Source organism: Vipera ursinii, assembly GCF_947247035.1.
Source record: "Vipera ursinii genome assembly, chromosome: 13".
In the NCBI taxonomy this organism is placed as follows: Eukaryota; Metazoa; Chordata; class Lepidosauria; order Squamata; family Viperidae; genus Vipera; species Vipera ursinii.
The window spans coordinates 15,786,089-15,800,631 of NC_139526.1; the positions used below are offsets into that span (position 1 = coordinate 15,786,089).

The 14,543-nt window shown below is 44.5% G+C and overlaps 1 protein-coding gene across 1 annotated transcript in view; it reads right to left on the reverse strand.

Moving 5' to 3' along the window:
- Positions 1-14,543, reverse strand: part of FAM20C (FAM20C golgi associated secretory pathway kinase) — a 52,261-nt gene that overhangs the window by 23,378 nt on the left and 14,340 nt on the right. The window contains exons 2-3 of the mRNA XM_083372792.1: positions 13,542-13,720; positions 3,430-3,508 (exon numbers count right to left, since the gene is read on the reverse strand). Of these exons, the coding sequence (XP_083228918.1) occupies positions 3,430-3,508; positions 13,542-13,720 (258 nt within the window). The remainder of the gene's footprint in view (positions 1-3,429; positions 3,509-13,541; positions 13,721-14,543) is intronic.

Sequence of the window (14,543 nt, forward strand, 5' to 3'; positions counted from 1 at the left end):
ATCCATGGTCATTAAGCGAGACCTCATACAGCCGCGACTTGCAAGCTGTCCTGCCGGCTACCCCAGTGATTTTGCGGATCGGGCGCAGGGCCTGGTTCCTTTCACCCCAGAGGCCTGTCTTTTTGCAAGCAAGGAAAGAAAGATCTTCGGGTCAAGCAAGGACACTTGCAAACAACTTTCTGGGCTCTCTTTTTTTCTCTTCTTGGAAATGTTTGAGCCAGGCTGGTCTTCCTGAGATGCAGCTGGAGAACCCCTGGCTGTCTAGAATGTTTATTGATTGATTTATTCCATTTATACAGCTACCTCCTCGTGAGCGGGACTCTGGCAAGCTATTAGCCATTAAAAGCAACCCTTAACAATCAAGATCGTTTTTAAAATTAAAAAAAAAAACTCAACTCATTCCCCATACAATCACATCTTCGAAAGTGGACCCAACCAGCATCCTGGCCTGCTGATATTACTGTACTACAACACCCAGCAGCCCCAGCCAGCGAGGATGGGTCGAGAATGGTTCTACATATCTGCTCCGGCAATTTATATGATTATTTTTTTTTTGTGGGCCCTGGCTAGGGAGAAGGAAATAAATTCACCTATTATTTGGCAGAAGGGATGGAATATTAAGTAGCTGCTCCAAAGTCGCTTCTCTTTCCCCCTCCTGAGTTCTGCAGAACCACTTAAAAGGAAATAATAATTTTGTTCTCCTGCAGCAGAAACAAAGCACGGGAACAAGCTTATTATTCCGGGGATGACTAATGCCAGCTCTGAATGGCTCCGTTAAGCCTTCGGGAGCCTTAAGTGACTTTGCTAAAATGCGGCACGAACAACGCTCCTTCCTTCCTTCCTTCCTTCCTTCCTTCCTTCCTTCCTTCCTTCCTTCCTTCCTTCCTTTCCTTCTTTCCCATCTAATTCCTTCCTTCCTTCCTTCCTTCCCATCTAATTCCTTCCTTCCTTCCTTCCTTCCTTATTTCCCATCTAATTAATTCCTTCCTTCCTTCCTTCCTTCCTTCCTTCCTTCCTTCCTTCCTTCCTTCCTTCCTTCCTTCCTTCCTTCCTTCCTTCCTTCTTTCCCATCTAATTCCTTCCTTCCTTCCTTCCTTCCTTCCTTCCTTCCTTCCTTCCTTCCTTCCTTCTTTCCCATCTAATTCCTTCCTTCCTTCCTTCCTTCCTTCCTTCCTTCCTTCCTTCCTTCCTTCCTTATTTCCCATCTAATTAATTCCTTCCTTCCTTCCTTCCTTCCTTCTTTCCCATCTAATTCCTTCCTTCCTTCCTTCCTTCCTTCCTTCCTTCCTTCCTTCCTTCCTTCCTTATTTCCCATCTAATTAATTCCTTCCTTCCTTCCTTCCTTCCTTCCTTCTTCCCTCCCACGCTCCCTTCTCTGTCTTCCTCCCTCCTTCCTTTTCTTCTTTCCTTCCTTTCTTCCCTCTCTCCCTTCATTTCTTTCCTTCATTCCTCCTTCTCTCCCTCTCCCTTCTCTATCTTCTTCTTCCTTCCCTTTTTTTCCTTCCTTCCTTCCTTCCTCATCCCTTCCTCCATCTTTTCCTTTGTTCCTTCGTTCCTTCCTTCCTTCCTTGCTTCTCCTCCCTCCTTTCTCTCCTCCCTCCCTCCCTCCCACGCTCCCTTCTCTATCTTTTTCTCCCTTCTTCCTTTCCTTCTTTCCTTCCTTTCTTCCCTCTCTCCCTTCTTTCCTCCTTCTCTCCCTTCTCTATCTTCTCCTTCCTTCCCTTCCCCTCCCTCCCTCCCTCCCTGCCAAGTGTACCTAAACACACCGTGCTTTGTCCCTCCGCTCCTGTTCTTTGATTGCTATTCTAATCCTCCCATTTGGAAGGACGATCCCACCCGAGGAGCAATCAGAACAGAGGCCACCCCTCCGCCTTTATTGCCCAGCATGCTTCCTCCTGCCCTCTCTGCTTTTCCAGCCTTGTTTCAAAAATGGCCCTTGATGGGCATGTTGCAAACTTCAAAATCTCACTGGTGTTAATTCACCTCTAGCACCAATCCCAAATTATACACGAGACCCCCCAGCAGAAGAAAGAGACATCGATTCAAGATGGGGAGCAGATAAATGCTACGGGAGGGGTCTTCTGTTCTAGACCACCTTGCTGTCCCTCTGACATCTCCTAGCTACTTATAAGGTAAAGGTAAAGGTTCCCCCCGCACATGCGTGCTAGTCGTTTCCGACTCTAGGGGCCGGTGCTCATCTCCGTTTCAAAGCCGAAGAGCCAGCGCTTGTCCGAGGACGTCTCGGTGGTCATGTGGCCGGCATGACTAGACGCCAAAGGCGCACGGAACGCTGTTACCTTCCCACCGTAGTGTTCCCTATTTTTCTACTTGCATTTTTATGTGCTTTCAAACTGCTAGGTTAGCAGAAGCTGGGACGAGTAACAGGCGCTCACTCTGCTATGCGGCACTCGGGATTCGACCCGCCAAACTGCTGACCTTCTGACCGACAAGCCCAGCGTCCTAACCCACTGAGCCACACCGCATCCCTACTTATACTTCTCTGGAAAAAATGGAGCCATGAAGAGTTCCTGCAGGTGTCTTCCCTTGGCATCTATCAGAAGCGTGAGAAGCCATGGAGGTTTTACTTATTTGAGGAGATCCTTGTATGATGAAATCCAAAAGTCTAACCTTTGGGCCACCCTGTTGCTGAGAAGGTGAAGGAACACAGCCCTTCACTCTGAAGGACCTCACAAAGATTATCTTCTCCTTTGAAGACTGTTTAGAGTTCAGAACACCAATTCCCTAGTTGGCTGAGAAGACAGAAGAGCCTGCTTTACGCAGAATCTAAGCCAGGCTTAAACCTTCAAGGGTTGAATCCACCTATTTCCCCTCAATCAAGAGCAAACAAACCATCTCATGACCCAATGTTGCGTGTGAACCCAGACCCTGGGAACACATTCTCATGTGTTCTCGTGTGTGAACCCATGACCCAATGTTCTCCCTAAGCAGAAGCTGGTTCCTGGATCTCTACTCTGAGTCCATCAGAGACCAGAAATGGTTGATAAGTCCACATTTTGCTGAACTACAACTCCGAAGGATTCCAACCAAAGGTGGACTTTGTAGTTCGGACAATTCTGAAAAGCCAAACATTTCCCACCCCATCACTCCTGGATGTTAGGCTGAAGATCAAGACCACCATCGGACTACTAGACCTGTCTTCCTTCTTGGGCTATGTAGCTTCCTTTGGTGGGGACGAAGGTGGCCAACAAGACTGAAGTCCTCTCTCAAATGAGGAGGTCATTCTGCCAACAGTTGTGTTTCAAGTTTATGATAAACTTGAAACACAACTGATCAATAAATGCATGTGACTAACGTCCATTTTTTGGTGGATGCAAACTCGTGGTTGTCCACTGTTGGTTATTTCTTCATAGCCAAAGAGGCTGCTCAAGTAATTTTGTAAGACAGACAGACAGATGATTGCTAACTTACTTCATTGGCTTGAACAAGGCCTGTCCGTAATTCTGGAATGTCATGATGAGTTTGAGCTGGGTGCCTCCCGACTTCATGGCTAGGGAAAGAAAAGAGGAGAAAAAACTCAGAGCAAAACACATCAAGCTGCACCATATGGCTTGGCTGACACCTAGCAATGTTAACTTAGAAAATTATCCATCGGGGGAGATATGTTCAATCCTTATTTATGCTTCAATCAGTATATATATATATGTTTTTTTGGATTGCTAACAAAGAATTAAAGGGAGACTGATATGCATTTCAAACTTATTTGTTCTCATCAGTCAGCCACACCCTTCTGAGATTTGAACCTGGGCTGATTGCACATTGTTGTTGTTAGTTGCGAAGTCATGTCCGACCCATTGCGACCCTATGGACAACGTTCCTCCAGGCCTTCCTGTCCTCCACCATCTTCTGGAGTCCATTTAAGCTCACGCCTATTGCTTCAGTGACTCCATCCAGCCACCTCATTCTCTGTCGTCCCCTTCTTCTCTTGGCCTCAACCTTTCCCAGCGTTAGGCTCTTCTCCAGTGAGTCCTTCCTTCTCATTAGATGGCCAAAGTATTTGAGTTTCAGCTTCAGGATCTGGCCTTCTAAAGAGCAGTCAGGTTTGATCTCCTCTAGGACTGACCAGTTGGATCGCCTCGCAGTCCAAGGGACATTAGGCAATTGTTTTAACCCCTAGGCCACAGTCTCTCTCTCTCTCTCTCTCTCTCTCTCTCTCTCTCTCTCTCTCTCTCTCTCTCTCTCTCTCTCTCTGTTAGCTGAGAAGCAAGGGAGATATGTGTTAAATGTTTGTTAAGTAATTAGATTACCTTGCTAGGCCCCAAACATGGGACAAATCTTATTTCCTGTTTCAGCCTAACCCAAGACCATCCACAGAAAGAGAGAGAGCCTGTGGCCTAGAGGTTAAAAAAATTGCCTAATGTGCAATCAGCTCAGGTTCGAATCTCAGAAGGGTATGGCTGACTGATGAGAACAAATAAGTTTGAAATGCATATCAGTCTCCCTTTAATTCTTTGTTAGCAATAAAAAAAATAATAATATTTACACAAATATGAGCTGTTACTACTGTGACCACTGCCTGTGGATGGCCTTGGGTTAGGCTGAAACAGGAAATAAGATTTGTCTCATGTTTGGGGCCTAGCAAGGTAATCTAAATACTTAACAAACATTTTATACACACACACACACACACACACACACACACACACACACACACACACATATATATATATATATATATATATATAGAGAGAGAGAGAGAGAGAGAGAGAGAGAGAGCATTGATTCAATCATGAATATGTTGACTTTTCTTTCAGTCTGGTATGGAAAGGGGGAGAAAGCAATTGTAGAATATAGAATCAATTGGATGGAAGGGACCTCCAAGGTCTTCTAGTCCAACCCCATCCCAGTCAAGTGGTTGTCCAGTCTATTCTTGAAAACATCTACCGATGGAGCACCCACAACCTCTGGAGGCAAGCCGTTCCACTGACTAATTGTTCTCACCGTTAGGAAATTTCTCCTTAGTTCCAGGTTGGTTCTCCCACCCTGAAGTGCTTTGGAGAACAAACTGGCTCCTTCTCTCTGACATTTATGGAGAACCTCAGCCATCAAAGTCACGGTTGTCCCAAAGATGCTTTTTCCAAAAGGTAACTGGACTCTTGTTTTTCCTTGAAGACATTTCAGTTCTTCAGTTCTGGAGCTTCTTGGGTGAGAAGCAAGATGCCTTCAAGGAAAGGGCTTCAAGGAAGCAAAATGTCTCAAGGGAAAAACAGAGCTCCAATTGCCTCTTGAAAAAGCCCCTTTGGGTCTTCTCTGTCCTAATGATTGATGATAACTTTATTGTCACTTGGAATGTACACCAATCGGCATACAGCAAAATGAAATTTCGTTGCATACAGCTCTCAAAGGGTCACCACCTCCGATAGCCCCTCAAGTACCCCTAAAGACCTCTATCCTGTCCCCCCTAATCCTTCTGGGATGTTCATAGCAAGAGGGGCAAAGGAGTCAACAGAGCATCTGTGACCAGACCATTCATGTAAAGGTAAAGGTAAAGGTTCCCCCGCACATGCGTGCTAGTTGTTTCCGACTCTAGGGGCCGGTGCTCATCTCCGTTTCAAAGCCCAAGAGCCAGCGCTTGTCCGAGGATGTCTCCATGGTCATGTGGCCGGCATGACTAGACGCCAAAGGTGCACGGAACGCTGTTACCTTCCCACCGTAGTGGTCCCTATTTTTCTACTTGCATTTTTTTTTACGTGCTTTCGAACTGCTAGGTTGGCAGAAGCTGGGACGAGTAACAGGCGCTCGCTCTGCTACGCGGCACTCGGGATTCGACCCGCCAAACTGCCGACCTTCTGATCGACAAGCTCAGCGTCCTAACCCACTGAGCCACCGCGTCCCTACCATTCATGTAATACAGGTTAAAAAAGGTGTGGAATCTGAATCACAAGAAAATAAAAACGGAAGGGAGGATTAAAAATATGACCTGGCCTGCTTATTTTGCATTCTAATTTGCTTTTAGACTTCACCCCCACTTTCCCTTTGCACACTCTATCTCACCCTCAAACTGGAGCCATTAGCTATACATTCCTTTAATCACTCCTTCTGGTGTAATCTTTCTTTCCCCCCCCTGCCCCCCCCCACATGCTATAAAATATTATGCAAATTTGGTCCATTTAATTACTCTTCTGCTCCTGGAAAGGGGAAAAAAAAGAGAGTGTGGGGGGGGGAAACTTCCAGTTTTGGGTTTTTTGCTGATCCCAGCTTTCTCTTATATTTTACCCACTCGTCCCAAGTAAATAAATAAATAAATAAATAATTAGAAATTAAAGGGCGTCCAGCAATTGGCAGTGAAACGGCTTGGAAGAAGCATGTAGACTTCCCATATTAGATTAAGCTGATATGCCATGAGTAGGCTAATTTTTTGGAGAGGGCGTTTAAGGTTAGACAAACACATCATAATTCTTGTTTTGTTTTGTTTCTTGAAAGAAAACAACAGCCTCAGGATTTTGCTAGGTTTCACTCTTAGCTCTCTGGCAAATTCACAGTTGCTTGGAGCGCTTGCTTAGTTCTGGCTAAGACAGGCTTCATCTCGGAGACGTGCGCAAAAATAGATTAGACATTAAAAAAACATGATCGTGCGCACTCGGGCGGGTGGAGTTGCTAGAACATGTCTCAAGCGTTCTCGGGACATGTAAGAGGTGGCCTCATTTTCAACCTGAGTTAACTGAACCGGCAGCAAAGTTTGGGAGAGGCGGGGAAGAGATGAGGTGGTCCACCCCAGTGACAGCACCAGGTATGTGTCAAAGCTTCCCGAGAACCCAACACGGATGGCCAACGTTGAATGTTGGGGCTTCTGCCCCCAATCTGAATCAGCCAAGGTCAGTTGGGAAGCAACTTGGAGAGGGAAGCAAGAATGGCCTTGAGGAACAGCTAGAAGAGTTACTATCAAGATAATGGTCAAGATAAAAGAAAGTAACATAAGAGAACAACTTAGACAAGAGCAAGAACAATAGAAATAATATTTAGGCTTATATGCCGCTCTTTAAAGCACTCACTGGGTGATTTACAATGTAGAAGCATATTGCCCCCAACAATCTGGGTCCTCATTTTACCAACCTCAGAAGGATGGAAGGCTGAGTCAACCTTGAGTTGGTCAGGATCGAACTCCTGGCAGTGGGCAGAATTAGACTGCAATGCTACATTCTAACAGGAAGGAAGGAAGGAAGATAGCAACAGCACTTACGACTTATATACCACTTCACAGTGCTTTACAGCCCCATCTAAGCAGTTTACAGAGGCAGCCTGTTGCCCCCTACAATCTGGGTCCTCATTTTACCGACTTCGGAAGGGTGGAAGGCTGAATCAATTTTGAGCCCCATCAGGATCGAACTCCAGGCTGTGGCCAGAGTTTGCCAGCAATGCTGCACTTTAACCACTGTGCCACCACTGCTCTTCTAAGACAAGGATCATTGGGAGTCCCCAAAGGTCACTAAGATTCTTCTTAGTCCTCATGAAGTTAAAGGGAGGAGGAAATCACATTCAGATGTGCAGGGCTTACTACAGGTAAGCGTACAACCGTTTGCTTAACGGTTGTTCCAGGTTACAACGGACCTCCCTAGAACCATGTTTGGACTTATGATGACCACAGGATCCCGAGGTTCACACGATGACATGTCAAGCATTTGTCTCAAACCGGCTCACTTTTACAGCTCTTTGCAAGATCTGCAGTCACGTGACCGCAATTTGTGACTTTTTTTTTTTGCTGGTTTCGGCCAGTTACTTCTGGTTTCCAGCAAAAAAACACCCAGTGGGGAAAACGGATTTGTTTAACAACTGCATCCACCTAACACGTGTTGTAAAAAAAGCAGCTGTAAATTCAAATCTGATCATCTGATGCTTTGACTTATGACTGCAATGACTTAGGACTATAATTCCAGGTTGAATGAAGGTCATAAGTCAAGGCTGACAGGTATTGTTTTGCAATAAAAGTCATCTAAATCTGCATGACGTTGGATTCCTAATTTGATCTACCTGAAGGGTTGAATGACCACGGAGATGTTTCCCCAGTGACTCAGGAATGGTCCTAAACTGGGGCATTCTGGGAAGATCTGCACTTCTACAGCCAAGCTGTTTATTCTGCAGGAACTCTTCGGAAAATAGCAGCAGAGATGTTTTCATGCCTGCAGCCGACTGGGATCATATATTCTGATTTATTTTTATTTGCTATGTTAAGCACTTCGAGGTCATCCATCAAAGGGGGCCTCCCCCAAAGATTTGTGCCCATTATCATTCACCCAGTAACCAATCATCTCCCTTTCTCCAGGAAATTAATGGATTGCTTTCGCCACTGGTAGCTTAGTATATCCTCCGGGGATACTTAAAAAAGGGAAAAGCAAAATGAGAAGCGAATCTGAATTGAAAGCCAACTAAAATCGCCAAGCTTGAAATCCAAAAATAAACAGAAGACAGCCCTAAAAGGAAAAACCAACCTAAAGCACAAAATTACAGCCCTAAGATAACATCACAAATGCCTTAAGGTGCTCACACGCAAGCTAATAAAAACAGGAATGCTTACGTCACCTTATATAAAAGGTGGAAATTTCTCCAGGTGAAGAAGCGGGTATAGAGCCAAGAGAAAACAAAATAATACAGAATGACAGAGTTGGAAGGGACCTTGGAGGTCTTCTAGTCCAACCCCCAGCTTAAGCAGGAGACCTTGTACCATTCCAGACAACTGGCTGTCCGGTCTCTTCTTCAGAATGCAGTATTGCAGGCTACAGTAACTCTACTCATTGTCACCAGTTCGATCCTGACCAGTTCATGGTTGACTCAGCCTTTCATCCTTCTGAGGTGGGTAAAATGAGGACCCAGATCTTTGGGAGGGTGGGCACCAGGCTGACTTTGTAAACTGCTTAGAGAGGGGTTGTAAAGCACTGGGAAGAGATATATAAGTCTAAGGGCTATTGCTATTGCTTGTGGGAACGTAAGAACTCTAAGCTAATTACTTGCCTGACTCCGTCCCCAGTCCTTCCTTCCTTCCTTCCTTCCTTCCTTCCTTCCTTCCTTCCTTCCTTCCTTCCTTCCTTCCTTCCTTCCCTTCCTTCCTTCCTTCCTTTCCCATTTAAGAAATTTACCAGTGGATTTTTTTCTTGTTTTGACAAGGAATAAGAGTTAACGTGGAGTCTTCTCTTTTTCCATCCCCTTCTCCTTCCTTCCTTCTTTTTTCCATCCCCTTCTCCTCCCTCCCTCCCTCCCTTTTTTCTTTCTTTCTCTTTCTTTCTTTCTTTCTTTTTCTTTTTCTTTTTCTCTTTCTTTTCTTTTTCTTCTTTTTCTTTTCTTTTTCTTTCCCTTCCTTCCTTCCTTCCTTTTTCTTTCTTTCTTTCTTTCTTTCCTTCTTTCTTCTTTCTTCCTTCCTTCTTTCTTTCTCTTTCTTTCTTTTCTTTCTTTCTTTCTTTCTTTCTTTCTTTTTCTTTCTTTCTCAAAAACGATTCACAGATGGAGACACCCCTCCACACATTTAGAGCTAGACTGCTCCACAGATCAGAGTCTTTCCCCATTGGAGCCATATCCCAGCAACCTGGATGATCTGGGAAGTGAGAGGGCAGATGACTCAAAGAAGAACGCAAGGGCAGGGTAGCAGAATATAATTAAAGGCCTGGCTCGTAATCAGCGAGAGTCGTGGAAAAACCCTCCAACCGTGCAATACTGAAACTCTTCCAGCATTCCTTTTAGTCGAAAGCAATAAAGGTAAAACGTCAGCTGAAATTCAAAAAACTCCCTCTTAATCGGCTGTGACTTTTTCTCTGCAGAATTTGTTGGGGGGGGGGTGTGTGTGTCAAGCTGATGGCCTGATCTTGGTGGATTTATTTTTATTTATTTTTTTTTAAAAAAAAAATTGGCTTTGGTTAATCTTTGCGTACGAATTGCCTCACCTCATCTTTAGTTTTCCATTCACTTGGCACAGGGGCTGCTGAGATGCCTACAGATTAAACGTATCATTTGCATCTTTACGGGCTTCCAAGATTGCGTAAACACTCCTGGATAATCTTTAGCCGGAGTTAAGCATACATATTGGGGAACTCTGAAGCTTTTGAGTGTTTGTGTGTGTGTGTGTGTGTGTGTGTGTGTGTGTGTGTAAAGAGAGGGGGGAGGAATACTCATATGCAGTACTTTTTTTGTAAAAGAAAAAGGTGCCGGAACTCACACATGTCATACAACCCGCCTTGCCTACCCTACAAGGTTCCATCCAAAAAAGGTGCCGGAACTCCGTTCTGAGCGTTCTATGACAAAAAAAGCCCTGCTCGTATGTTTCCAGATAATGATACTAAGGGGCACCCAGAATAGCAAAAAGTTCAAGATTTAAATTCAAATGAATAGAATAAATAATGGAATAACAGAAGGGACTTTGGAGATCTTCTAGTCCAACCCCCTGCTCAGGTAGGAAACCCTACACCAGGGGTCTTCAAACTTGGCCCTTTTATGACTTGCGGACTTCAACTCCCAGAATTCCTCAGCCAGGCACGCTGCTAGCTGAGGAATTCTGGGAGTTGAAGTCCACAAGTCATAAAAGGGCCGGGTTTGAAGACCCTTGTCCTACACTATTTCAGACAAGTGACTGTCCAGTTCTTAAAAACCTCCAGTGATGGAGCACCCCCAACTTCTGGAGGCAAGCTGTTCCACTGGTTAATGGTTCTCACTGTCAGGAAATTTCTCCTTAGTTCTAGGTTTGCTTCTCTCCTCGATTAGTTTCCATCCGTTGCTTCTTGTCCTGATGCAGCTGTAGAACCCTATTCAAAATCTCCAAAATGGTGGAGTAGGCCCTATCCCCACTGAGTTTTATATCCAGATGTTTATCAGCCATTTGGAGAACTTTCCACTCCCTTCATAATCTAAAGAAAGTGGAATGAATCAGTCAATCAGTCAATCCATCAATAATATTTTTTCGGCCAGTGACCCGTAAAATTTAAAATTCATTCGGCTAGTGTGTTATTGTATTTATTAGTTTGGTTCTGTTTCTACTTTTTTTAAAAAATAGGCTTTGCATCTTGAAAGGCAAAAAATTTACTTCTTATGGTTTTGCTTTTATGCACAGGTAGAGTGGTGGGATGGGGACCACTAACTCCTGTGCTGATAAAGAAATTAGATCCCAGAATGTGCAACATTTCAATTTGGGAGATGGGATATGCCTGATTCCCTGCATCAAATCAGCTTTCCTAACTGAAACATCTAATCCAGGGCTTAGAATACATGCCTTTCAATCAATCTGACAGGTCCAAAAAATGCTTTTCTTCTCTCTCTCTCTCATCAAGCTTTCAAAATCATATCAAAGCTCCGACTTGACTGATGAATTGATATGAAAACACGACACTGGGGCTGGGGCCACATCTCAGATCTCGTTTGGTCTGGATTACTAGTTCAGCTCTCAGGGAAGACTTGGGTGGGAAAGGGCAAAGAGGTGCCTCAAAAAATGCCCATTTCATCTGCCTACGGAGACTGGCACTCATCCAGGGGCTGGTTATGCCAAAGGTGCTTTTTCAACTGGACTTGGTTTTTCCTTGAAGACAGGACTTTTCCCCAGCCTTGGACCAAAACATAGGCCTACTTCATGAGAAGAAGCTGGATGACCTTAAACATTCATCATAAGTGTCCCATGTAGAACGTTTAGCTCCTGCCACGTCTTCTGGACTCATTGGCTGGAAGTTTCTCCTAGGTAATGGTCTACACAAAGTCCTCTTCCTTTTAATAACTCTACAGTAACCTTTTTAATTACATGACCCACCCAAGCGAAAAATGCTGGGGATGTTAGAAATGAGCCGATTCCATTTATGAGCACATTCTGACCAGGCAGGAAGATAAAAGAAGCCTTGCAGATGTGGAAATCAAAGGCTGATCTTCCTTCTAACTTTAATAAGGATAAACGGAGGCGGCTGGAATGGTTAACATGTTGCGTCTCGATGCTGTGCACCATGCAGGGTTTCTAATTAAGGAGCCTGTTGGCTCACGCAGGTGGCGTTATTAGAGATGCAAATTTTCAACTGCACAAAGAAACGGCTAATTATGGTCATTTCTGTACTTTAGTTCTGGCAATTAAGAGGCACAAAAAAACGCACCTCACCTTTCCTTGAGCACAGTCCTGCTTGCATTCGGTTGAAACCTTGACAGTCTAATTAAATCTTTTAAGAGAGTCGTGCCGAACGAAACAAAAATAAAATAAAAATAAAAGGAAAAGGAGAAAGGGGTCTTTCAAGAGACAGAAACCTCTTCCTAATCCTTCCAAATTTCAATCTACTGCAGGATTGGGAGAACTCGATGTTGACTTCATGGCTTCTGCAACACTCACGATCTCCAAGCTAAACCTTCAGGTTTGCTCATCCCATAGGCTGAACTCAGCCAGCAACTAACCTGGTTAAATATGGAAAGTTAGGCAGCACAGAAAGACTTGGTCTGAATCTAAAACTGCTTTTTTTGCAGAAATATGGAGTCTTCATCTTTGTCCCGGAAAAACCTGAATGTTCCAGTAGCCCTTACTATAAAAGATTGTTAGATTTTTTCCACCCACTAACGGCTTTAGGCAAGACTTAATCATCGCAGTAAACACTGGTTATGGAAGGATTTTGGAAAAAAGGAGGAAGAAAGCAGAGGTTCTCAGGCTAGACATTACCTAAACCAATTTAGGCATTATCTAAACCTATTCATCAAACCTCTTCAAACTTGGCTCTTTTATGACTTGTGGACTTCAACTCCCAGAATCCTGTCCATACGTGGAGAAACAAAACAACTCCACAGGCAGTGGCCAAAAGTATAGCGCTAAATACAGATGGTATAATACCTGTTATATCCTGGAGATAAAGTGGAGCACAGTTTAATATGTTTGGTTAGCCTTGAATGAAAACATGGGTGGGGTGAACTACCTTCTACCTACCTCCATTTTATCTGAGACGAAAGCCCAATAAACTTCATTCAGACACAGTGTTGACCTAGAATTTATGGGTTGGTCTAATTAAGCATCATTCACCTTCACCTGCTCTCAGGTGTGAAAGTCACAATTCTCCAGGCCAGAGGTCTTCAAACTTGGCCCTTTTATGACTTGTGGACTTGAACTCCCAGAATTCCTCAGCCAGGCACGGTGGCTGAGGAATTCTGGGAGTTGAAGCCCACAAGTCACAAAAGGGCCAAGTTTGAAGACCCCTCTTCCAGGCCGTCAGCTTCACAGCATCGAGAAATTGCACTGTTTGTCTAAAACAGGTGTCTCCAAACTTGGCCATGATGGTTGAGGAACTCTGGGAGTAGAAGCCCACCAGTCTTCAAGTTGCCAAGTTTGGAGACACCTGGTGTGAAGGACCAACTCAACAGTTGCATTCTAAAGGGTGTGTGGCCAGGAGACCAGGGTGGAACTAAGGGCCAAGGTGGGTGGGGCAATGCATTAAAAAAAAGACTCTAAATATCATAACTACAAATATAAATGCCACCAACGGTCAAACTCAACTCATGCAAAAGAAGCAACTCCCAATCCAGCCCGAGAAGAGGCAGAGGCACCTACCCACAGATGGCAACAGTAACTTGAACTACAAGGTACATCAGCTTACCAACACTGGTGATTTTCTGGGCAGCCAAATCGTGCAGCAAAATGCCAATCGCTGGGTTGTGCCTGGAATACAGCTCGTAGCGATTAATACCAATGTGGAATTTAAGCCAGTTCGGGTAGGAATCGACAGACGTTTCGCCCGTGGGTAGAAAGTCCTCATCTTCATTAGCTTCATTTTGCCTGCCAAAAACAAACAAAAGAGATTCAATCGAGAAGGTCAGGTTTTGTTCACGGGCCAGCAATGGATCTTGCAAATGCTTTGGGGACACGGATGCCAAGCTAGAAAGATGTTCCAAATAGGTCAAGTGGCTTTCTGTTCTACATTAGGAGCCAAGAGATAGTCTGGGATCAAGGGAGACCATGCTGTATCTCAGTGTTCCTCAATCTTGGCAACTTGAGGATGGGTGGACATAAATTCCCAGAATTTCTCAGCCAACCGTGGTCTATCTCACTGTTTCTCAACCTTAGCAACCTTGTAAGATGGGTGGGCGTCAGTTCCCAGAATTCCTCAGCCAATCGTGGTCTATCTCACTGTCTCTCAACCTTGGAAACTTGAAGATGGGTGGATGTCCAAAACTGAACTCTGGGAGTTGACATCCACCCATCTTCAAGTTGCTAAGATTGAGAAACATTGGTTTATCTGACCTAAGTTGTTTGTGCTGATTGTTTGTTCATTGTGGACCACCACTTCTGCTACACTGCAACCCCTACATGGGACTTTCAACCAACACCAGTCTCCCAGCAGATGTCCTTCAGAGGCAGTCACACTGCTATCAAGGCTTGAGTTTTTAAGAACAGTCTGGACAGATACTTATCATGGATGGTTGAAAATGGCTTCGATGCCCATCTGGGCTGAAGGCTGGCTTAGTTGATCTTTAGCAACCATCCACCCCCCACAATTTTATGTCTCCATTTCTTCTCAGTGTACAGGGAGAACATTGCTTACTTCTTTACAACTTACTCCATTCCCATTTGCAATCTCAAGAAGTTCAGCCCAGCTCAG